The 24,354-nt window shown below is 46.7% G+C and overlaps 1 protein-coding gene across 6 annotated transcripts in view; it reads left to right on the plus strand.

The window, feature by feature from the left end:
* The first annotated feature begins 2,328 nt into the window (after positions 1-2,328).
* SMARCA2 (SWI/SNF related BAF chromatin remodeling complex subunit ATPase 2) overlaps positions 2,329-24,354 on the plus strand; it is a 169,397-nt gene continuing 147,371 nt past the window's right edge. For 2 of the 6 annotated variants that reach the window (XM_025891509.2, XM_025891513.2), the window contains exons 1-3: positions 2,329-2,481; positions 16,015-16,275; positions 19,502-19,631. In XM_025891509.2, coding sequence (XP_025747294.1) covers positions 16,051-16,275; positions 19,502-19,631 — 355 coding nt within the window. In that variant the 5' untranslated portion in view covers positions 2,329-2,481; positions 16,015-16,050. Of the gene's footprint in view, positions 2,482-3,056; positions 3,226-3,277; positions 3,296-3,889; positions 4,307-4,529; positions 4,890-16,014; positions 16,276-19,501; positions 19,632-24,354 lie in introns of those variants that run through there. The other 4 variants (XM_073878124.1, XM_073878123.1, XM_025891511.2 and 1 more) reach the window with 4 other exon arrangements.

Consider the following 24,354-nt stretch of genomic DNA (forward strand, 5'->3'; position numbering starts at 1 on the left):
CTATATTTAATCTCTGCTCCCAGAGATAGATTTTATTTTTCAATTCCCATAGCTGAGCATATAATGCATTGATACCAATCCCTCCAAGTACTGCATCAAAATTATATGTGAGCCAAAGAATATACACATGTAGCAAAGCGAGTGTTTTCTTCTCTACTCTTCCTCTGACAAAACACCAGGAGGAATGGCCCTTCTCCTCCTTCAGTGTCTTACTGATTGTTCTCTCTTTGAAATTTGGCATGGCAGGTAAAGGTGGAACCGTAAACGGATCAAAGGTACTTATGCACAACGACAGAAAGGTGTGAGGTTGGCATGCCGGAGAAACAAATTGGGCCTGAAAAAAAAATTAAAACCTAATATTAGCTAATGTAATAAGCATTGCCATTAGGTGACGGCCCTTTTACAGACAACTAGGTTATCTGGCTATATTATTAGTTGCAATTTATGAGGCAGTTAGATGTTATACTTTTACTACATTACTAATTTTAAGGTTTCTCACTGTTTATTTTCCAGGGAAAAGTTATCCTGGCATATCCTCAGGAAGAAAAACAATTTCTTACAGCTGATTCTTCAGGGCATACTATATTCTATTTCTCTTCTATGCATTTTCTTTTGTTGTCCTGAGGTTCACTTTGGGATAGACAGGAAATTATAACACTGAAGTTATGAAGCAAGTAACAAAGCCTTAGAAACTACGGGGTGGCTGGCATTGACACTCCTAACCGCCTGAACTTGGTGCCCTTGCAAACTTGCAAACTCTACTTCCCCTAGCAGTGGACCAGCCACATAAACAGTTTTTGCCATTCCATGGCCCTGTGCAGCACTGGATGCACTTTCCATTGCTTCTTGTCTTCAACTTCTTCAGTGCCTAGTTCCAAGCATCCTAGAACTGCATTTCAGACCCCGTTGCTCAAAGAGTCAATTTTGCAACAGCAAAATGGTCTTAAAAATAGGATTTTACTCTAGGGGGAGAATCCTCAACCAAATAGTCACAGTGTACTTTGAATGACTAATTGAAGCCATTACATTACAAAATAAGGGATACATCATTCTTTTCATAACACTACCATATAGGAACAGTTTTAATTTTAAGAGTCAAGCACTTACATTAATCTGAGTCTGAAATAATAGGCCCCTGATTTAAAATCTCCTAACATTCTTTCACACTTCATAAAACTAAAAATAAAATTGTCTCAGCAAACACTGACCTATTCCGCCAGCCAAAGAACTGTATTTCAAGGAGAATTGGAACAAGAGGTCTCAAAACTGCCAAGTGCCTGCAGTCTACTGTGTGTAGCCTTAATCGGTCTTAAATGCGAGGTGGGAGAGGAGAGCCTATGGACTGTACAGGATAAGAGATTTATTCCCCTTCTTAAATCAAAAGCAGATTCCATGCTTCAGCTGTGCCCTAACCCGCTCACCCCGCCCCCCATGGGGTTGTTTTCCCATATTTTCGTATATATTTTACTCCAAGATGACAGGTGAGGGAAGCTTCAAGCGCCGTATCTGGTCCACAAAGTAAACAGAGGGGTTAGGGTGGGCTTATTTATTTACAAGGCATTCAGCCTCTCAGCTGTTTTTCCCTCATTGGCATTTGGAAGCTTGCCGTCCTTTAGAAAAGAGACAGATTTGGCAGGAATGTTCTTTGTGCCCGCCTCCCTTTTTACCGGGGAGGAAAAAGGGACAGATTTACAATAACAACCTTGCGCGGTGGGTGGGGGGCGGCGGTGGGGAGAAAAAGTTTCAGCCGGCACGACAATGCCTGTTTCTTCTTTCATGGTCAACACCGTGCCACGAACAGTTTTGGTGCCACTCGGAGCCCTCCCCCTGTCCCCTCCCTCTCCCTCTGCAGGCTCGCTGTGGCAGGCAGAGGCACCGTTAAATTCCAGCACCTTCTCCACATACCCCCAAACTACTACGCGCTATTACTACGGCTGCCCTCCCTCTCGCTGTGCCTCCTCTGTTTCCCCAGCCTCCCCGGGGGAGCCCGGCAGCGCCCCCCGCAGGACGACGGCCTGGAGAGGGATAACGGGCGCCTAACTCCTCCAGGGCTTGGGGCTCTCTGCGTCCTGCGCAGTTTCTCCGCTCCAGGCACGAGCACGGCCCGAGAGCCGGCGCCTCGCAGACACACACGGATCCACGCATACAGTAGAGCTGTCTCGATCCACATTCTTGCACACCGCCCTCTCCTTCCCCCGAGCTCCCGGAGTCGCTGAGCGGGGCGAGTGACAGGCGCGTCCCGCCAACCCGCGCCCGGGCGGGCAGGGAGGAGCGGCGCGCGGGGCCAACTGCGGCGCGTCTTCCGGCGCCCGTGGAGGCGGCGAGGGTGGGACGCGGGGCGGAGCCCGAGTTTAGGAAGAGGAGGGGATGGCTGTCATCAATGAAGTCATATTCATAATCTAGTCCTCTCTCCCTCTGTTTCTGTACTCTGGGTGACTCAGAGAGGGAAGAGATTCAGCCAGCACACTCCTCGCGAGCAAGGTAAATATAACTTACAACTCCTTTCTCCTCTTTCCCCTCCCTCCGGCCTCCCGGCTGCAGCCGCCGCACAAACCCCTCCGGCACCGCGCCGCCTTCGCCGGGGATTATTCATTATTATCCTAATTATTATTTATTGTGCATGCACGGAGACCAAAACAAACAGGCGGGCCAACCGCCACAACAACAACAAAAAGAAAAGCCCGCCTCCTCCCCGCGGGCCTCAGGTGGAATGCTCTAACGACAGCTCCCGGGCGGCCGTGGAAGAAACGGGAAAGTTTCAACCGAACCTTGCTGTTCTAATAATAACAGTAATAATTACTACTTCGGGGAGGCGAGAGGCGGGGGGAATCCCAACAAACCACAGCCTTGACCCTAGGTAGGCAGTCAGCGATGCGCTGCCAACTCAAGGTTGCAACACACACACACACACACACACACACACACACACACACACACACTCGGCAAGGTTGCAATCCCCCCATCCCCTTAAAGCTGGGGGAGGGGGGCGGTGGAGCGGGGGAAGGCGACAGTTCACCCCGAGCAGTCCTCCCCGGAAGAGTTGGAAGGGGAGCGGGAGAGGAGGGCGAGGAGCCCGGGCCGGCGGCCGGGCGCCAACGAACGCGGCTGCCACCCGCTTCCCGGGGACTTGTTTAAAGGGCTCCCGTTGCCGAGACGCGAGCGGATCGCGGCGGGAGAAGCCGGAGCTGGCGCGCCGTAGAGGCGGCAGCCACCGCTGCGGGGCCGGTGCGTGCCGGATCGGAGGTGTCACCTCCACTTTGCGCGTTCCCTCGGGCGGGGATGAGGACGCTGACCGGTAGGCAGGCCTTTAGGCAAAGGGGTTACCGGGGCGCTGCGCCCGGGGCTCTGCGGACGTCGCTGCCTCTGGTACCTGGCGGCCGCGCGGACTCGGGTGTTGAAGTTCGGGGTGTCCGGCCCGGGCCGCACTGCCGGGAGGGAGGGAGGAGGCCCCAAAGAAAGAGGTCGGAGGTGCCCGCCGGGCTCAGTTACCCTGCTCTCCCCCTCCCCCCGGGGTTTGTTTTCTTTTGCTTGGCGTCTTCCCCCAGCTTGAGCCGCGGGAACCTCGGGCGTGGGTCGCCCGCGATCGTCCGGGTGCTAGGGGCTCGCAGGGGCCCGGAAGAGCCACCGTGGCTGCGGGCCGGGAGGCCATGATCCGGATAATCCTCTCTGCCTGACTGTCACAAACAGGACCCGCGCGCACCAGGGCAGCAGTGGTGGCGTTCGCCGGAGAAGGGGAAGGGCTGCTGGGGGGGGGGGGAGCGGGAGCGGGCGGGGGAAGGAGGGAGGGGGTGGCCAGGGCGGGAGGCGGGGAGACCGGGTGGGAGCCTCCTCCCAACGATGACACGCACCCCTTCCTTCTCGCTCCCTGCTTTCGAGTTTGCTTTATTCCCATCCCAACCTGATTTACCCCTTCCTCTGCTCTCCCCCTCCATCCGGCCGTCTTCCCTCCTCCCGTTTGCGTTGCAAAACAGGGCCATGCCATCTGCAAAGGTGTCGCGATGCACTTCCCCAAATAACCGGTCCAGCGTGCCAGTCCCTAGGCGCCCTCCGGCTGCGGGCGCACACCGAGCCGGGTCCTCCGGGTGCCCCGCACCAGGCCTCGCAGCCTGGGCGCAGTTGCACCGCGCGGGGCGAGGCGCAGCAGTGCGGGCTCCAGGGGACACCCGTGCCCTAGTCCCGGCACTCGGCCGGTTTCCGGTACACGCGGGGAAATCGCCTCCTGCCAGTGTCTTCGCGCTCGCCCCTGCCTCCGCCGCCTGGATTGCATTATTATTTTTATCCGGGTTGCAGCTTGCGGCGGATCCTGGTGAGCGCGGGGCAGGCCGGACTGCTGGGGGTGGGGGGTGGGGGTGGAGGGAAGTTGGACGTGGATCAGGCAGGGAAAAAAAAAAAAAAAAAAAAAAGTTTGGCAGGGCGGCTAAGTAGGGAGGGGGGTGGGAGGGGGCGGCGAGCTCCCGCGGCTCGCGTCTCCGCGCCTCGGGGCCGGCGCGAGTGTGTCTGCGCGTGAGTGTGAGTGTGTGTTGTGCGCGCCGGGGCCAGCGCGACGCGAGCAGAGGCGCCGGCAGCCGCCGGGAGCCCGGGGAGGACCAGGCGAGGTTTGGTGGCGGGGGCCGGTGGGGGTGGCGTGTGCGTGTGGCTGTGAGTGTGAGTGTGAGTGCGCGCGCGAGCGGCAGAGAATCAGGAAGTCACAGCAGCGAAGCGCACACAGACATGTTTGATCGCCGTGACATGACGCGCGCGAGGGAGGAAGCGGCGGCGGCGGCGGGGGCCGGGCCGCGGGCTCGGGCGCGGGCCTAGGGCTCGGGTGGGGAGACCCGCTCCGACAGCCGGCCGCGCCGCCGCCACAGGCTCGGCGAGCCCCGCGCCTCTTTTTGTTCCGCGTCCCCCAGGTAAGGAGCCTGCGCCGGCGCCGCCCGCTGAGTGCGGAGCTTTCCGGCTCTCTCCCTGCCGGCCCCCTCCGGTCTCCCGGCTCGCCTTTCCTGCAAAGTCAGGCAGGCGGGGGAAGCGGGCTCCTCGCCCTCCGATCGATCGCGTGGAAAACTTTCCAGCGGGAAGCACCGCGAGGGGAAAGGAGAAGGCCTTGCTGGTTGCTGTCGCTTGTCAGTTCTTTCTCCTCCGGGTCCGGAGAGTGGAGTCGCTGCGCCCTGGAGCTATTGCACATTCAAAACTTCGGGCCTAAACGTGCCTCCAACTCTCGCAGGATTTACTCCAGCAATAAAATAAATATTCCAAGTCGTCCATTTGGTCTTGCCAGGCATTAGGATTTTTTAAGAGAAGGAGACGGGCTTGGGGAGTCGAGGAAAGTGGGGGGGGGTGTGCAGAATCCATTCCTTCTCTAATGTCTGCGCCGGGTGTTATGTAATTTTAGTAGCACATGGGTGCAAAGCCCACACTGGGCTTCTCCCCTCCTTTGTTTATATAACTTCTGGGAGAGTTTTGCAAGGTTTCGCCTTTTATCCTTCCTCCCCAATCTGATGGACGTTGGTGCTTTTGAAACAACAAAGCGACCGGGGTTAATATTTTATGGAGAGGTGTCATCATTGTCTCCTGGTCATTAGATAGACTGTATTCCTAAATACGTGTAATGTTAGAGCCTAAGGGAGGCATTAAAGACACACGTTTGTCTCCTGCATGGAGTGGTTATTTTTAACGTCTGTGCGTCATGAATAGCAGAGTTAAATTTTAAACTCTCATTGCAAAGGACTTTTTTATTTACACCTGGTTGTGCCATGCTCCTAGGAGCAGGATGCTTGTATGAACAGAAAGATTGTTGCTGGCGTATGGAGTGGCAGAGAATTTCTGTCTAACCATCTAAGACTCAGACGGCCCTGAGAGCTGGACTAAAATAAAAGCCATACCCAATATTATGTGTATGTATAGACACTTAGATGTGCACATTCAAATATTTCGGTAATATTTTCCATCGGTTACTTGGGGGGCCACTGCCCCAGGCTTGTTTGCCAACACTAGACTTGGTAGGCATCCAGCCGACTTTGAGCACACTGGTTAAGTGCAAAGAGGTGTGGCAGGTTTGAATCCAAGTTGGTGCATTGTTATGCAAATCCAGACACACTTTCTCTGTTAAGGATCTAATTGCGCTTTTATTCTCCTGGACTTTTTTTTTTTTTTTTTTTTTTTAAAGCTCCTTGACGGTTCAAATGTTTGCCACTGGGAAGAAGGGATTTGGAGATACCTGTTAGGTACCCAAGATACTTCTTCCAGTGGACTAAGGAAAAAATCCAAACCTGGAGACGGGGGTCCATTTACCTGATTGGAGGCATTAAGCAGAGGTGTCTTGTGGGTAAAGAACATAGTGAAAATAAATTAGGAGTTTGGGGTATCAGAATCCTTGAAGAATGGTCAGAGGTGCGCGAGTGCCCCCTTCAATGCAGCCTTTCTCTTATGAGTGACAGCAGTGACATCCCAGCTCCGGGACTAGCTGCACTGTGGCGTCTTAAGAAAAAATTCACCGCAAGAGTGTGTTCAAAGCAGCTTTAGATCTTTTCTTTTGTTCGGTTTTAAAGTGGTTTTTGAGCATTTCTTGTCAAGTTTTCTTGAAAGGTGCTTTGACCAACACCTGAGGCTTGGAATTGACCAAAAAAAAAAAAAAAAAAAAAAAAAGGAAAGAAAAAGTGCCCCTGCTTGTATTTTATCACTAATGCTTGAATTCTCTTTAAGATATTTCTGACAGTATAACTGGAAAGTGACACTTTGGCAAATAATTATTCAAAACTTTCTGTCTTTGATTAGGATAAGACATTTACAGGCCAGTGTAAAAGCGTATTCCATTCTCTCTAGGAGACCATTGTGACGCCCCTTATATTACTATAATATTTTGACATTTCATTTTAAAGGCTTATTATGTATTAGAGCAAGATCAGAAAAGAAAAAACTTTCATAAGCTATAAAAGTGGTGGTGTCCTCCAGTGTTTTGGTGGCTTTTTCCTTTTTTTTTTTCTTTAGAAGTCTTCCTTTGTAAACAAGGCCTTTGTCAAACTCCCCTAGGTCAGCAGCTTTTTGATACTCCAGAGAAATAATAAATCACGATTTGTGACATCTTGACATGCTGCCATGAGAACAACTGAATTATCACAACTATAATGCCGGGCAGTGTGTGTCAGTGCTGGCCCTATTGAGCGAGTGTTGATAGGACCTGATTTCAACCAGCACAAGTTTGATTCCCACTGTTTGTGGTCAAGATGATTTCAAGGGGAGTCACGGACAATTTGTTGCTTAACATGAGTGGACTTGGAGAACTCCCTATAAGTGAGTCACTTGTCTCTTCTGCAGTATTTCTGGGGAACAGATGAGAAAATTTCCCTAATGGGAATATAGGAGCTACTTGTGATTTTTCTCTTGTCGCTTTATGTGAAAGAATGATCTTCTGAATCACTCCTTGTTCTTAAATGTGTTCTGTAGATTGGTTTAGACCAACAGAGGATGTTGACTTTTCTGTCATCTTGGTAAGAGTTTGCATTATGGGACTTTAATCTCTAGCCATTTGAAAAAGTCTTGGGTCATTCCCTAAGTAGTTGGGAGCAGAAGATCCGGATGGTGGTAAAAGTTATTTGGTAGAGTATTTAGGAAGGCCTGAGATGTTTTTTCTACATAGGAAGTCATGACTTTATATTTACCAGGGAATACAGAAGTCTAAAACTTAGTTCTGCCCCAATCGTTATGAAAGACAGCATATTTATTTTGAGATTATTTATCAGCAAGTTAAATGGGATCTTGCAACGTGGGTTTGGAAAACTTTAAGACCTCATTACTGCTTATTATGATTTTTTTTCTCATGTTAATATAGCACTTTTCCTTGAAAGTATTCAGGATACATTAGAGACTTTAAGTAATACAGGTTTTAAAGATACAAAGATGCTTGAATAATTATACCTTAGCAAAACATATAATAGAGCTGATGAAATTCAGGAGCCACCTAGCTGGGTCTTTAGGATGTTGGATAGAAGCACCATTTAATTTTAATTATGAGTGAATAAATCATTAATTCACTCATTTGGAATGATGGTTTAGATATGGAATACAGGATTTTGACTGAAATATTGACATAAGTGGTGCCCTTCTGGACTTCTGGATTTATAACACATTATTATGTAATTGAAGCTGTGAATTGTGATAGTTTTTTCGTTATGTAAGACTTCCAGAACATTCATACAGTTATAATCAAGCTGTATGCCTGTATCATGTAAAACCTTTAAAAATCGCAATATTCTATTGTATTTTCAGGCACGTAAGCGTCAACTTAGGCATCGGTCTTACACCAAGATGTTATCTACGGCTATGCAAGCACTAATATTTCAGAAACTTTTTAGAAACTGATCTAATCTAAATATGGGCTGACCCTTTTGTGAATTGTCGAGTGGAACCTCTAGGAGTTGAAATAAGTTTGAAGTTTAAAAACCATTAAATATATTTATAACTCCCCCTTCCTCCCTTTTTTAAAGAACTGAATTCACAATTTGGAAATTTACATTACTTAAAAATAGAAAACACATATCTGACCAAAAAAGATCAGGATATATTGTTTTGTAGGTTCACAGTAGTCCAAGAGAAATTCTCTATCAGTTTGTGTTTGTGTTTTTCTTATTTAGGATGATTACATATTTCTTCACCTACTTGATGTTGTGTATTTCAGTTGTTACCATCCCACTGAAAGATAGGTCACTGAACTTGGAAATTGAATGTACAGGAGGAAAGCCCTCTCCCCTCTTCCCCCAGTGCTTTTGAAGTGGGCATGTGTTCACCTTTGTAGTATCTGCACCACCTCTGTCCGTTGCCGCCGTACGCTATATTCATACATGTGCTAAAATGCAATTAAGCAAAGCCTATAACTCTTTAAAAAAACAATGTACAATTGAGAATTTGTGTTTTATAGAATATACCTGAGCAAATGGCAAACTGCACGGGCCTCATGATGGAGGGAGTGGTCAGGGTGAGCTGTCACGGGTCCGTGGGGTAGCCTCGTGGCCAGAGGAGGGCAGGGGTTCTGATCATCAGAAGAAAATCCAGAGATCATGGGGACCGGTCTGAAGAGTCCATGAGAAAACATTTGACCTGGTGGCTCAGGGAAGAGGTTCTAGTTGGGGAGAATTTGCAGAAGACAACGTTGGCCATGGTAGAAAGACTTGATGTCTTTCATGTCTAATGCATGAATATTTTATCCAGTGCATATTAGAGGCTCGTCTCAGAAGTTTTGAATGAGGGAGTTCATGAGCAAAAATAGTTTAGATTAATCTGTGGATTCGAGTCCAGGGTGGGTATTGAAGCCATGGAAAGTATCCTCCAGGCAATGTACATTTTTACGCCATAGCTCACAAGGTGTCTTCAGATGTGATATTTTACTTGATTCATATCAGGATTGCAGTTGTAGCTGGTGAAGATTTTGCCTAGTTTGTAGATGAAGAACTCGAAACTTGAAAAGCTCAAATGAACTATGGTGGTGATTTTTTTAAAGGGCATGTTGGCATGTAAATGGCCATTATCTACTTTAATTGCAGTGAACTTGAAGGGTTCCTGCTTGAACTTCTGTGGCTACTGTGGAAGCCCGGACAAGTGGGGCATATCAAAACCCATCCGTCATATACCTGGGGTTCATTCAGCAAAGAAGGGTTGAGATTTACTGCGAAGTCGTAGCGTGCCATCTCAGCCAGAGGAGTTTTTAAAATATGTATTTCAGACTCAGATGTTTAATGTGTAAATACAATTATCTTAGCAGACGGAGAAGGAAGTAGCTATCTTCGTTCTTATCAGCATCCCAAATGAGGTTGCCTTGTAAAGGGGCCTAAGAGAACCTAGGAAGAAGGGTTGTATGTGTAAATGGACACAAGACAGTGTACGTCAGGGGGCCGTGCCCTGAAACTAGCTTTTGTTGGTTTGATTGGCATGGTTTGGTTTTAGCCAATTGCCTCGCAGTTTAGGTTCAACTAAATGTTGGAAGTGATAGTGATCCGTGATAACTTTGATAAGTACCGACGGACGTGAGTCCTGTGTTAGAAGGATGCTCTGCCCTAGTGTTTTCTTGTTGAGGGACTTCTGGTACTTTGGGTTTTCTCGTAGACCCCCTCCTCCAAAGACTTTTTCCTTGATGGAAACGTTGGCTGTCCTCATAAGGGAGGTCCTGGAATTGTATCACAGGGTAGGCTCTTGTAAGAAGGCAACCCACCATCTCTGCAGGGTGATGATGTTAAGTGCCAGGTCCCTGAGTATCCCCTGGGGATGGCGGGGGAAGGAATTAGCTGCTGCAATGTTTGTGTTCTCTTTTGTCCCGCACAGAGCTGCCCCCGAGCCTTGGTCTGACTCTGGGCAAGGACAGTCCCAGGGCAGGTTATTTAAAGGCAGGGCAGCAGCTAACAGCGTAATGTTTCCTTGACCATATGGCGGAAACGTTCACAGAAGCCGGACAAACAGAGCACCATTTTTTAATCCAGCTCCTTTTTAAAACCTACTTGACTTTGAATGGGAAACTGACAGGAAGCACTAGGAGGAAAATGTTTTCCAGGCTTTTCTAGAGTTTCAGGTCCGGTGACGTGTCACGTTGAACTTTTAAGACCGGCGTGGTTTTTCCCCGTGGCACAAATCACGGTGCGCCCTGTTTAAAGTTGCATGTCCCAGACCGAGAAGTGGGAGGGCTTTTGGTAATGTTTCACCGTCCATCCAGGCAACCTTGGCCTCTGAAAAAGAAACTTCTGGTAGATTTATTTCCTTTATCTTCACTGCTGTTCGTGCCCACGCCCCACTCCCCCATTAAGAATAGCAGTGCTCCTGTTCCCGTTGGAGAGATGTTGCTACTTCTTGTAGGGGAATTATCAATTCCTTTATACAGACAGCTACACAGCAAGCGAGAAGCCCTTCAGGTCAGGAGATGTTCTGAATCAGCAAACAGACATAAAAAGAGCCCTTATCTTAACTGTCTCCTGAGCCTTGCAGTTCCCCCGCACCAGCCAGAAAACTTTAAAAAGACAGAGCTATTCCCGGGGATGCGCGAGGGGCCTCATGTGTATTTCTAATGTTCCACCTTTGGCCCGTACCCCAGTCTTTCTGTAAGTCCAGCGGTGATAAAGATGTGAGGAAAAGCCAGGATTTGCCCATGCTTCCTCGCCACGTTTGGTGAAGAGTTACTGAAGAGGTACGGTCTCGTCGGGGTGGTTGTGTTTCCCCCAAAGCCCTTCCTGGGACTAGAAAACAAAAGTGTCTGGGAGACATACATCTATTTATTTGTTTGGTTGGTTGGTTGGTTTTATTTATGTTTTTTTTCTTGGAGGCCTAGCTGAAAGGCCTCCTCCTCCAGGAAGCCTCCCCGCACTCCCTCTTCCTTCTTCCACCCTGCAGGCTGCAAGCAGTCTCCCCAGTCCGTCCTTAGCTGTGGCCCTCCTTGTCTTCCAGGACCTTCCATGTGTTCCCCCCGCCCCTACTCTATTTATGGAAAAGCCCCATTTCCCTCTCAGACTTGCAGAGCCTTGGGGTGCGCCCTCGGGGCCTTTCTGTGCACCCTACCTGCCTGGTGCCCAGTGCCTTGTGGAGATTCAGGACAGCTGGGAACAGATAAGTAAAACGGGCCCTCTGGGTGTTTGGTTAGACTTCACCGACCTTCATCCATGATGTCATGCCCACCTCCTACTGTCTGCGGGGCTTCTCTTTACTTCTCTGTCCCTTCATGGGTTGATCTAGCACCACAGCCAAAGCCTAAGCCTGGCAGAATCTCCCTCCCATCGTTTCCATCTTGGCCTCTATGCCCTTCTCTCTGCGCTCCTGGTTCCTGCGCATGGCGGGTCTCCAGCTGGAGTGAAAGCCCTCCTGCCTGGTGGCCGGCCTTGCCCCCTGGGTGCAGGGGCTCAGCACTGGGCTGGGGCAAGAGACGCGAAGTTCCGCGGACAGACGTGACTTCGGGCCAACTGTGTGGTCCCTTGCTTCCTGCCCTCACCTCTTACACGGGCATGGGGCCAGATGTGTCCTCAACTCGGGTGGCTCCAAAGACTGTGAAGCCCATGTGGGTGTGTTTAAATATTCCCGCACGGCGGGGGTCAGTGGTGTTCCAACCGGTCGCAGTAGGATAGGAAAAGGTGTATGTTTGGTTGCGGTTGTCGTGGTTAGACTGGCGACCCTTCCAATTCCGGAAGTTGAACTCCTATTTAATATGCTGATGGGTGTGCTGGGGCTTGTTCAGCCAAGGGAAGAAGGAAGGAGGAAGGTGTCTGGGGTGGTTGCAGCTGTGGGAAGCTCCGACAACTTTTATTTTTAAAAACACAACATTCCCCAGTTGTAAAGGCCGGGTTAAGACGCAGAAAAAGACAGAGTGTACTGCTGAAAATGCCTTGGCCGAGAACAGCGGCCAGCCCTCTGGGGGTGCATTACGGGAGGACGGGGACTCACAGGGCCGTGCATGGGGGGGTCGTGGTGCTTTACTCCCCTGTCCTCCCACCGCAGACACGTTTCCTTCATTTTCTCAGCCACATACCTGTCGGACAGGCCATGCTCATCTGTGACAGTGTATAACTCTCCCCACTCTACCTCCCAACACAAAAGAAACACAGATTTTGAGTGTTACCTCGTGCAGAGACCTACTGCGCCTACTCTGCCCTGGTGATCTGAGCTGTCTCCTCCCGGGTCCCCACTGTACCCACCCCCATCACTGCCTGTCTGCATCAGTGCTTTGAAGGAGGAAGAAAAGCGTTTGATTCCTAGGACACCCGGTGTGGTTGGTGAAGGAGAAGCTGAGTTGGCCAACACTGGACTTTAAACCTCAACCACGCTAACTTAGTAATGCCCCGCGCCTCTGCTTGAGAGCTGAGCCGCTTTGTAATTTGCATCGGCCAAGTTGCTTTACGCAGTGGGAAAGGCTGGGTATGTCCTCGAGCTGTGCGATGAAGCTGCCAGCAGAAATGCGGGGGGAGGGCAAAGAGGCCAGGGCTGTGACCTCCTCTTCGAGAGTCACTCCTCTTCAGTCTTCCTGGGTGCTGGTGGCGAGGCGTGAATCCCGGGACAGCCCAGATTCTGGCCCACCCCGAACCCCACTGCGCGCAGCATTGGAGCAAGTCCTAGAGATGCTTTAAGTCCCGGGTGCACAGGTGGGGGAAGCCTGGAGATACTCTTTCCTCAAGCCCAGAAGAACCACAAAGGCTCTACGGAGGAAAAGCATTCTGCCCCGGGCCCCAGGGTTGGTGGTGGTCCCGGGACAAGAAGACCAGGCGGAACCCAAGTCTCTGGACACCCGGTCAGACCAGCCAGAGTATCCCATGCCCGAGTTGGATGATCCTCCAGATTCCTGCCCTTCGTTAGCTGGGCTCAAGGCTCCTCTGTTACACTTGGCGGTTTCTCTGAGCTACTTTCTTTTGTTAATTGGTGCTGCTTCATGGACATACGCGTTAGGCCCATGCATCGGACGGTTCTCTTCGTACTAAGGAGTGTCCTCCACAACTCGCCCCTGTGTTCACATTCCCCTGAAGTAGCCAGTACTTTTCCATTCCCCCTCTGGTCTGTTTTCCCCTTTAAGAAGCTTTTTAGGAGTTGCCTCTAACTAAAAATGAGGAGCATTTTTATGGGATAGCATACAAGTAATCACTGCATTCTGCCAGATTCCCCCATGAAAATGATCCCATAGGCACGAGGGAGGATTATGGGATAATATACGTTAAAATAGAAAATGTGGCAAGTGGGGACTGCCAGGCTGAGTGTGTGTATCTTCATTGTTCAGACTGGTGGTAGGTTACCGGAAGAGCTATTGAAGCCCATTTCAAGGTAAACCATAACAGGAAGTAAGCAATTTCCTTTTATTCACTAAAAAATAAAGGGGTGTATTAGTTTGCTGATATTCATGAGAGAACATTATAACTTGTAGTACCCCTGAATTGACATCAGCTTCCTAAATTTAAGACGCTAACTGAACGAGCCTGATTGTGAGGGGGTGGCACGCCAAGAAAAAAAAAAAAGTAAAAAATAAATTAAAAAAAAGTTACTTCTGCCTGCTTTGTTAATCACAAAGAATAAATAATAACATTTGGCTCTCTAGTGAATTCAAGGCTATAATTCACCCTTGAAGCTTCCCTGTTGTTTTAGAAACCACTTCAACTGGGTTCTCTGAGCGCTGTCTTGTATCAGCAAAACACTGTGTTATAATCGCTCCAACGTAGCCTTTCATTGCTTCCCGTTTTAGCCCGAATTCATTTATCAGAATGGCCTAAATTCTTGCCTACCCTTCTTAGATTTCTTTATGTGAACATAGCTCAGGCACGGATTACTCTCTAATTTTTTATTTATAAAATAACGGACGCTATTAATAGTTTGCCCTTGGAATTCGTGGGCAGTTCATTCAGATCCTTTTTTTTTTTTTTTTTTTTTTTTGAGCCCTTACTCCACCCGGGCTGGAGGTCCCGGGGACACAGAGGAGTGAAGAAGAGCAAGAGCCCTGCCCTCAAGGCCCCCACCTTCTAGAGACTCAGCAAGAGGGGAGAGCAGGTGGCTAAGAATGGAACTAATGTGGGTTTTTTGTGTTTCTGCTGTAACCTCATCTCCCTGTGGAAAGACCCTGGCTGTGAGTGGCTGGGTTAGACCCCTGTGATTAAGTCCCAGCCCTGTCACTAAATAGTGGGTAAGCAAATCGCCAAGGGGGTCTCATTCTGTGTTTTGGGAAGTTGACAGCAGAGAAGTTTTTGTGTGTACGGGTGTGTGTGGCCCCCGATAACATAAGGTCTGGTGTCACACTTAACTGTCACTAGCGCTATTCAGCTGTCATTGATGCGAGTCTGGGAAATGGCTTATTTGCTCGTTTTGGCTCATGTCCAAGATGCAGGCATACCCCCACCATGAGGCGGTTCCCGAGGGGAGGGGATGCCAAGAAGTCTTGGAGTGTGGGTGATGGAACACAGCTTTCCCGAAATCGGAGAACTGGGATTTTCTCGCCTTGTCCGTGCTGGGCCCGATCCGGTAGTCACGGCTGACTTCTCTTGGGGATCCTGGACCACAGAGAAGCCTTGGATGAATCCTGGCCTCAGCTCTCCAAGTGGTCTTCAGTTCATGAGCCGGCAGGAGGACCACACTTGAAACTGTTTCTTCTGGGGCGCCTGGGTGGCTCAGTCGGTGAAGCGTCTGCCTTCGGCTCAGGTCATGATCCCAGGGTCCTGGGATCCAGCCCCGTATCGGGCTCCCTGCTCAGCCGGGAGCCTGCTTCTCCCTCTCCCTCTGCTGCTCCCCCTGCTTGTGCTCACTCTCTCTGTGTCAAATAAATAAAATCTTGAAAAAAATAAATAAACAAACCATTTCTTCTGATCACTGGCGGTACAGTGGAGACGGTGGGGAAGACAGTGCTGCATGGGGAGGGGCGGTGCTGCTTACTGCGTGGGGCCCGGAGCTGATATACTTAACCAACACCGCATTTCAGTCTCAGCCAGTGGTTGTTGTGTGTGGCTATTCGGACCCCTGTTTGTTTGAGTCCCACGTCCCACAGCCTCTGCTGTTCCCACAAGGGGTAATTCTCTTTCCTTCTCAGTTTCTGAAATTGTACTTCTTTCCCCCTTTTAACTGTCTAGAATTTTCTGTGAAGTTTCCGACGCTCATTTACTTCGGAAAACGTGTCTTGGTTGGATACTTTTTCAGGGGTTTTATGTTTTAATGGCTTTGGGGGGTTAATGACTTGTAAGGTGCCCAAGCCAGTAAGTAATGGAGAGCATCTGTTGACTTCAGTAATAAATTTCAAACTTGTTTAGAATTCTGCTTATGTGTTAAATTTGAGTTTCTCCAGTGGGTCTTTTTTTGTATCTTGGATGATTTATATCCTTCTGGGGATTCATTTAGAGTGTTTTTTTTTTTTTCTTTTAAACAAGTGGTCTTCATAAAGACTAGGGCAGATGGATATATAGCACGCTCCCTCAAACATCTGGACGAGACAGGGCAGTTCTGTTTGATGTTTGTTACAGAAATGGCACCATGAAAGACTAACAACTGTTTCATTCTGATCTTAACATCATGTTTAAGACATTCCTTTCTCTTTTCTTCCTTCCAACTCAGTATCCCTCTACTGACTGGCAGAGACAGGAGTGGTAGATGTCCACGCCCACAGACCCTGGCGCGATGCCCCACCCAGGGCCTTCGCCGGGGCCCGGACCCTCGCCTGGACCCATTCTTGGACCTAGTCCAGGACCCGGGCCATCGCCGGGTTCTGTGCACAGTATGATGGGGCCGAGCCCTGGACCTCCCAGTGTCTCACACCCTATGCCGACAATGGGATCTGCCGACTTTCCGCAGGAAGGCGTGCACCAAATGCACAAGGTAAGAGTTTATTTTCTTGTTCACTCTCGTCTTCTGAGTCATGGATGGCTAAAATCCCTGATAACCCCCTCCCCCTCTTTTTTCCCCCCCTACTCTTGTTAATAAGAGAATCAAGCGAGGTCTTTGTCTTATCTTGTATGTTATTAAAAACATACGTTCTGAGGCTCTGTTATTGTTACAGATGTTGTACAGGAAGATCAGATCTTGGCTTTTTGAACAAGACTAGATAGGATTTGCAGGTCTGACAATTAGATGCTGTGATTTGTGGGTTGTGGGCTGTGGGCCTGGTGAGTAAGTGTATTCACACATAAGTCTTGATTTTTTTCCAACTGTATATGTAAAACAACATATCATCCATGAACGGATGAAATTTATTCTTCCCTAAGAATGTTGATATTTATTTAAAAAAATAGATCCCACAGAGTGGAAAGAACACAAGTCATCATTTTTTTTAAAGGCTTTATTGAAATGAAGTAGTTTCCAGGGACTCCCTAAAATGCACTTTGCTATCCCCTCGGTCAAGTGGCTTTTTTCTGACTTTGGAAGAGGGCTGGGATTTTGCAGAGCGCAGGTCCATTTGTCTGTTTTTGGACTGAGGTCATAATAATCTTCTATTTATGAGGCTTGGATTGTTGCTGTAGGAATGATCCTATCAGTACAACTTGGCGTTAGGCCTTTCAAAGGAGATGCGAAGAAGAAAGAATTGGCTCTTGAGAAAGCCAGCCAGGTCCTGTGACAGTTTGCTTTAAAAGGGAGTAAGTAAGTAGCCAGTGAAACTCAGTGAGGCCACACCACACGTGACCTGAGGGTCATACCTGATAAGACAAGTAGAGGTTTTCTGTTGCTTTCGGACGATGTCACAGGTGGACGGGGTGGTGGGGCTGCCTCTTGGTATTAAGTAGGCAAACCGTGGAAGATCTTGGTTTAAAACAGAAAGATTACATCAAAAAAGAACAAGTCTTTCCTCTAATCCTATAGGACTGTAGGTCAATTTTAAGGTAGGGCATTGGAGCCCAGAGGGGAAGATGCTTTTTCTTTAATTTCCTTTCCTTTCCTTTCTTTTTTTTTTTTTTTTTTTTTTTTTTTTTTTTACAAATTTTGTTATTTGATGATTTTCAAATCGGGAAAGTAATATATACTCATTTTGAAAAGTAAAACTGTACTGAGGTAAAGAAACAGTTAATCCTGGCCTCACCCCATGTAACAGCTTTGTGCTTGCTTTTTAAACCTCACGTTTCTCCCTGTTCAGTAAAAAGTCCTGTGTAAGCCCAAGTAGGCATATCATACAGGTCTGATTTTTTTGTTTTGCTTTCCTTTTACCATAATACAATCATGTCATCACTGTTAATTACTCTGAAGCTCCGTCTTTCCTTTCAACAATGTGTCCTGGATACCCCCCCCATCGTACCCCCATGTTCTCTCTCTGCTTTTGAGGTTTGTTTTTGTTTTTGTTTTAAACACATTTTTAACTTGTCATGTATCTAAAGAAGTAAAGCTGCTTATTTTCCGTATCATATTCTTGAAGAGACATACTGAACATCTAGACATACTGAAGTCATTACATTGTCCTGTGTATTAAATTAATTTGGGAGCTATCATAGGTCTGATCTGTCACTCGTCGGCCTTAGTCCAACTGGGCTGAATATTTTCAGAACGATTTGAGGCTGTCTCACCTCCCAAATGAAAGATAAATGGTGAAGGAGAATTTTAGCTGACCTTTAGTATTATTTAGGCATTTGGAAGGTACAAAGGTATGACCGAATGTTGGGTCGCTTCTAGATTTTTGCACTGGGTTGTTTCTATGGGTGATTATCTCTTCTGATCCCTTTTGTTTTGTGACCTAGTGTCTTTGTCCCATTTTCTCATACCCACCCCCCTTGATACTCTTTTTTTGTTTCGCTTTCTTTTGTTTTGCTGAGAGTTTGCATTTTTTTGCCATCCTGCTTTTCCGTCCTCCCAGCCCCTCAGATGAGTCCCTGCGCGGGGACGTGGTTAAGTGCCTGAGTTCACACCTGCTGACCAGATGCCTTCACTTTCTCGGAGCCCTTTTACAAGGCAGCTCTATTCCTTGTCTTTCTCCTCCTTCTCCCTCTGAGATTCAGCTCTTTGCTTTTCAGCATCACTGGAAATAAATAAACAAGTGGCCTAAATACATCTGCTTGTGTTGCTTTGATTTCCTCCCTATTATTACTATTTAACAGACTCAGAGACACTCTTTATATCAAATTCTTCCCATTTTTCTTCTGAACATCCTCTTTATGGCAAATTTTTCCTCTTTTCAAGTGCGTGCTTTTGACTCTGCAGAAATTAACTTTCCTTTCTGTAAAACTGCAAACACTCATACTTTCTTGCTTGAAGTCATTTGGTTTCTATAAACTCCTGGAACTATTTCTTTCAGGCGGTTCTGAAAATTGCTCTTACAGTTTGGGGAGGAATAGACTTTTCCTTTTTTTTTTTCAAACACATGCTCCGTTGCCCAATTCTGGATTGGATTAATGTCAACTCAATAGCTCTTTATCGTGTGCTTGTTAGGCATGAGGCCTCACGTCCTGGTTTGAGTCCCTGTGATCTTGACATTTTTTTTTTTCCCCCAAACTCTGCCTTTAAAACATTTTCAAGTTGGGTTCTCTCTGTGGTTCGGATTCATCTGTCGTATCTTCCTTCTCTGGCAGTACTCTGCTCCACCCTGGCTCTTCCTCTTTTCCCGACTGCATGGAACTTTCTGGCTTCGACTTTGAAACTTTCCGTATAGTTCTTTCCTCTCTGATGAAAAAAAAATGACCAAAAAAAAAAAAATACATCATCGCAGACATTTCAAATAGGCTTCCTTCAGACTTTGGACTAACTTCAATCTACAACAGGTTTCAGGACTTACTTAAAAGGGTAGGGAAGGATGACATATTTGTGAGCAGGACTTCATTTTTATTTGTAGGCCTTTGACATTACAAAAAAAAAAAATCCAACTGTTTAAAGCCTTAACTTTCAACTTACGGATAGTTTTGCCGACCCTGTTGGTGTGGTCTTATTTGTTTGGTCTCCACCCATAAAATATATGTAATATATGGTAATACAAGTACTGTAGGTATAGAAATGTATGTCTGTCATATGAGCAACTGATGATTATGCCACAGTTTTGAAGACTTTAAAAGCGAGGGATCTTAAAAGGTCCAGATGGAAATTTTGTACCTTCAAGAGCCATCTAACTGATGTCCTTTGAATGTTTCAGCCCATCGATGGTCTGCATGACAAGGGGATTGTGGAAGATATCCATTGTGGATCCATGAAGGGCTCCAGTATGCGGCCACCTCACCCAGGAATGGGTCCTCCCCAGAGTCCAATGGATCAACACAGCCAAGGTCCGTGCCCGCTGCACACCTGGTGTTGGTTCCATACCACAGTCTTCCATCTTTCTTACTGGTTACTTTACTTGTGACTTCCGAAGAACGTGTCTAAGGAAGGCTGAATCTGCAGGCTGCTACTCCCCTTGCCTGTACCAATATGACTATGATTTTTGTGTGGGCAGTTCTATTTCCAAGATACTAGTAAATTCTACTAGCCACCCTACGTCCACACAATCCGCAAGGTGGCTTTAGTGTACCCGATGCAGATTCTTTATTATGATCTTCAAAGGTAAATTAGGTCAGCCCCATTTTCTAGGTGGGAAAGCTAAAGCTCAGAGAATTTGCTGTGTTTTCCTAAGTGAACACATCCAGTAAGTGAAAGGGCCAAAAGGAGAAACCAGGTCTGTCTCCAAATGACAGCAGAGATGTGAAGGTAAAGTGAGCCACCTGTGTCCCTTGAATTGCATGCTCATGTTTTGTAAGGTGGCTTTTTCTGGCAGTGGAATTACCCGTTATTGCTGGTGGGTGGCTGTATTTGTCTCCTGGAGCTGCTGTAACAAATTCCCACAAACCGGGGGGACATGAGACAACAGAAATTGATTCCCTCCCAGTTCTGGCGGCTGGAAGCCTGAAATCAAGGTATTAGCAGGCCATGCTCTCGCTGAAGGCTTTCGGGAAGAGTCTTTTTTTTTTTGCCTCCTCCTAGCTTCTGGTAGTTGAGAGCAACGCTTGGGATTCCTTGGCTTGTAGATCTCTCATTCCAATCTGTTTTGGTCTCCGTATGATGTTTTCCTGAGTGTCTACGCCTGTGTCCAGATTTCCCTCTTCTCGTAAGGACATGGGTCATTGGTTTATGGTCTCCCCTAATCCAGTATGGTCTCATCTTAACTTGATGACATCTGCAGAGATCCCGTATCCAAATCAGGTCACGTGCACAGGTACTAGGGGTTAGGGCTTTGGCATACATAATCTCTATAGAAGACATAATTCAACCCAGAATAATGGCCAGTCAATATACGGCATATTTCTCTTCCCTTTGGTGCTTTCCTCCCTCCCTGTGGAAGGCATAGTAAAGATACCTCACAGACTTTGAGTCCATTGTAACCTGTTTTCACAATCATTGTACGGTCGTTTCAGCATGCAAGGGTGTGTGTTGATCTAGGACCAGTTAACCCTAACATGTTGAACTTCTCATTCAAAGTTTGTGGTTTATGTGTTGTTGTATGTATTCCTTTGCCATTTAACAAATGTGGGTGTTTTTTTCCTCTATTCATGATCAGCCATCCATCCACCCGAGGGGAGATTTTTTGACTGAGGATTTAGAGAAATGTATCACAACTAAAATATACATACACACACACACACACACACACACACACACACATATGCAAATCATGGAGGCATAGGAATGTATCTTCATTCATAGTCAAGCAGGTTTTGAATATCCCAGCCTCTGATCAGAATTTTGATGGCAGACACAGGTGTAAGTGTTGCACATGATGCCTCAAATGTTGACCACATCAGCCAAGCAGACTGACTCATGGGATTTTTTGCCGTATGGGAAGAAAATATTTGACCCATTCAGTGTTAAGAATGGATTTAGACAATGCTCACAGGTTTAACAGTTAAAGTCCGAGGAGCCAGGTGGGTTCCTAGAGCTAATGTAGATCTCATTTGTACTGCCTGGGAGGTGTAGATGAGTGACGTTCAGTGATTCTCAAAGCCAAGTGCCCGCTTTGTCTGCTCCTGGCTTTGCAGTACCTCCGGGAGTAAGGCCCAAGGAAAACTCCAACACAAAACACTTTAAATGTACGAATTTTCAGTGAGCACTTCTACTTTTATGTATCTTAAAATTTCTCTCACTGCTTGGTTCCTTTTATTCTTCTTGGAATCTCCCAACACTTGGTCCAGTGTCCAGCACATAACTGGATAGATACCGCGTTCATTTTGTTCAGTTAGGTAGAGAAGTGAACTGATGCATTCACCAGTCAACAATTTTAAATAGATACTAATTTTTGTATAATTTCGGCAAGTTATAATTACCTGGAAATGTAGGGGTCTGCACTAAATGGAATCCGAATTAGCACGTAATATTTTTCTCCAAAGTAGTAAAGTGCATTGCAGGCTGGGGAATGAGTTATTTAAAAGCATATTTTTGAATAAAGTAGTATTGGTATAATAGAGTCTTATTCTATATAATGATCTCAAAGAGTTTAGACCCTGTAATAGCATGTATCTTTAAAGACCCCATTGTAAAAACAAAAACAAAAACAAAAACATTTATAAACACACATGTATGGGGAGGTGCGGTTTTGATCGGAAGGCTGCTAGCTTTAACTACCTAGCAAAGTATTAGGTTATCTGGAGGTATTGGTTGAGAAGCAAAACCATTTCCTTCAATAAATACTGAATCATGTGTTCTTATGGTCCCAATGATAACATTGTTTATTTTTAGTCCGTTGGTTGGGAAAAGCCTTCAAAGGCAAGTATATGATAGTTAATGTGTGTGTGTGTGTTTGTGAGAGAGACAGAGAGAAGAGAAAATTCATATAAAATTGGCACTTACAAGTTCAAGATTATTGAAAGGAGAGACATGATGGCTTCTCTTGAGACAAGGTGAAACCAGAGAGATAATACCCTCAAAGACTAGAGAAGGAAAACTGCCACTTTTTGGGGGACCCCTTTTGAACGAGCAAATCAAACCAGCCTTCACAAAGAGCAGATTCTGCATGGACCCTGGCATCCTGCAGAAAAACATGTATTTGCTCTCAGGCAGTTTCTTTGCCCCGTTTTCTTAACTAAAGATAATTACTAAAATACGTTATGTTGTCTCATCATTTCGATTCTGGTTTTCCCTGAGGTTTTATGGAATGCTGGTCATGTAGGGGGGGAAAAATCTCTCTCTTTAGCTGAAATGCTGTCACATTTGTAATGTCATACTGTGATAGAATGATTCTATGAACATGCCTATATTTTCTAGGAAAAAAAATTTCCTGTCCCCAGTTTCTTCTTGTCACATTTGAGGTAAAATTTTGTTGCATGGATTGATTCCAGAAAATGATTTTTATTCCACTCTCAACTTCTTCCTTCGCGAGTTTGAGGTAAACTTAATCATTGTGCCTGATATCACTGTCTCACCTTCCTAGCTCCGTTTGCCCATACTTCATAGTTTAACAGAGCAATTTAGTCAACACTTGAGTTTAGACCAGATTGTCTGGTGTTTTGGTCCACTGTGTTGGCCATCCCATGATGTATCTTGGGTAAGCCGTAATTAAAGACCTTGGAAATAGGAGAGACCGGAAGGCAGGAGACATACGACCCATTTCAACGCCTGGTAGTATCCCTTCTACTATGAAAATCCCAGGAGGAGGATTTTTGGTAGCAAGTTTCTTACCCCTGTGGTAGATAGAGGGTTGGCCAAAAAGGCGCCAGGAAGGTGTTTTCCATAATGAACAAACTATATACCCTTATGCGCCAGCATTACAATTAAGGGGCGAATGTAAGCCTCATTAAGGAGGAAGAATGTTAATGACAAAGTTCTGTGCATGTTGGGAATCCTTTCTAAACATTTTCTGTCATAAGTAACAACATACCAGGCTCTAACTTTCTGCTGGTCTTGCAGGCTGCTCTCAGGGGCATTTTCTTGGCTGACTCATATGACTGAATAGAACCCTAATGGCCGAGTGGTTTTGCACTCTGTTATGAAGTAGGGATTTGGGGAACGAAGAGTTAGTAGATCTTCCAGTTCTCGTCAGGGCAGTGTTGGCTCTGAATGGAGCTCCACGTCTCACCAGCTGATAGCACAGAACCTACCCTCGTCTTCAAGCGCCTGAATACATGTGTTTCCCTTTCCAAACGGCAATTCGAGATAAAAGTAATTACGGCCTTTCTTTTCTCTAGTCTCTCGAATGATGATGGTGAGTCCCCAGCCAGTGTCGGTCTGATGTTCTTGGGCCTCTGCAATCCCACGTGGATGCACAGAGCTTTCAGCCCAAACCCAACATGGGTTCCAACACACAGCAGATGTCTAATAGAAACCAATGTGATGACCTTTATGATAATTGTGACCCAAGCACGTTTATTAAAGGGCAAAGACCTTGAATCTGATATTTTATATTGTGTCTTAGGACACCTGTGACTTGATTCATTAGCACTTAGTTTGAATTCAGGGCAACCTTTAGGATTGCAGGAGGCTACTTTGTTCCCTCCTCACCTTGGCTCTCCCTGCAGCCAGGCTCAATCATAGGTTTTTCTAAGAATTTTTTGGCCAGGATCTACAGTTCATCTCCTGGAATGAATTCCTTGAGATACTTCATGCATTTTTTTTTAATTTCTTCCCCAAGAAATGTGTTCTTAAATTTCCCACATAGATCTCTTAAAACCCAGACAGATTTCTCTCATGTTTATGTGATACCGTAAATGGTTCTAGAAGATTTTTGAGACTTTCAAGTCTCTGACTTATTTGTGTAAAACCAAATTAATATTAGAGCCTGGAGAGAACATGTACACATTGGAGTCAGACGGACTTTGGTTTGAATCTTGAAGCGGCCAAGACCTAATTATGTGACACTCTGAGCCTTGGTTTCCATATTTAAAAAAAAAAAAAAATGGAGGTGACAACACTTAACTTCTGGGGCTGTTGTGAGGATTGAAGAAATAACGTGTACTCCATTCATATCCCTTTAATTGTCTTCACCCTCTCTGTGCACCCACCCGCCTGATGTCCACTGGCAAGCCC

This window comes from Callorhinus ursinus, unplaced genomic scaffold (assembly GCF_003265705.2).
Source record: "Callorhinus ursinus isolate GAN/ISIS: 27379988/994484 unplaced genomic scaffold, GSC_fseal_2.0 scaffold28, whole genome shotgun sequence".
Classification (NCBI taxonomy): domain Eukaryota; kingdom Metazoa; phylum Chordata; class Mammalia; order Carnivora; family Otariidae; genus Callorhinus; species Callorhinus ursinus.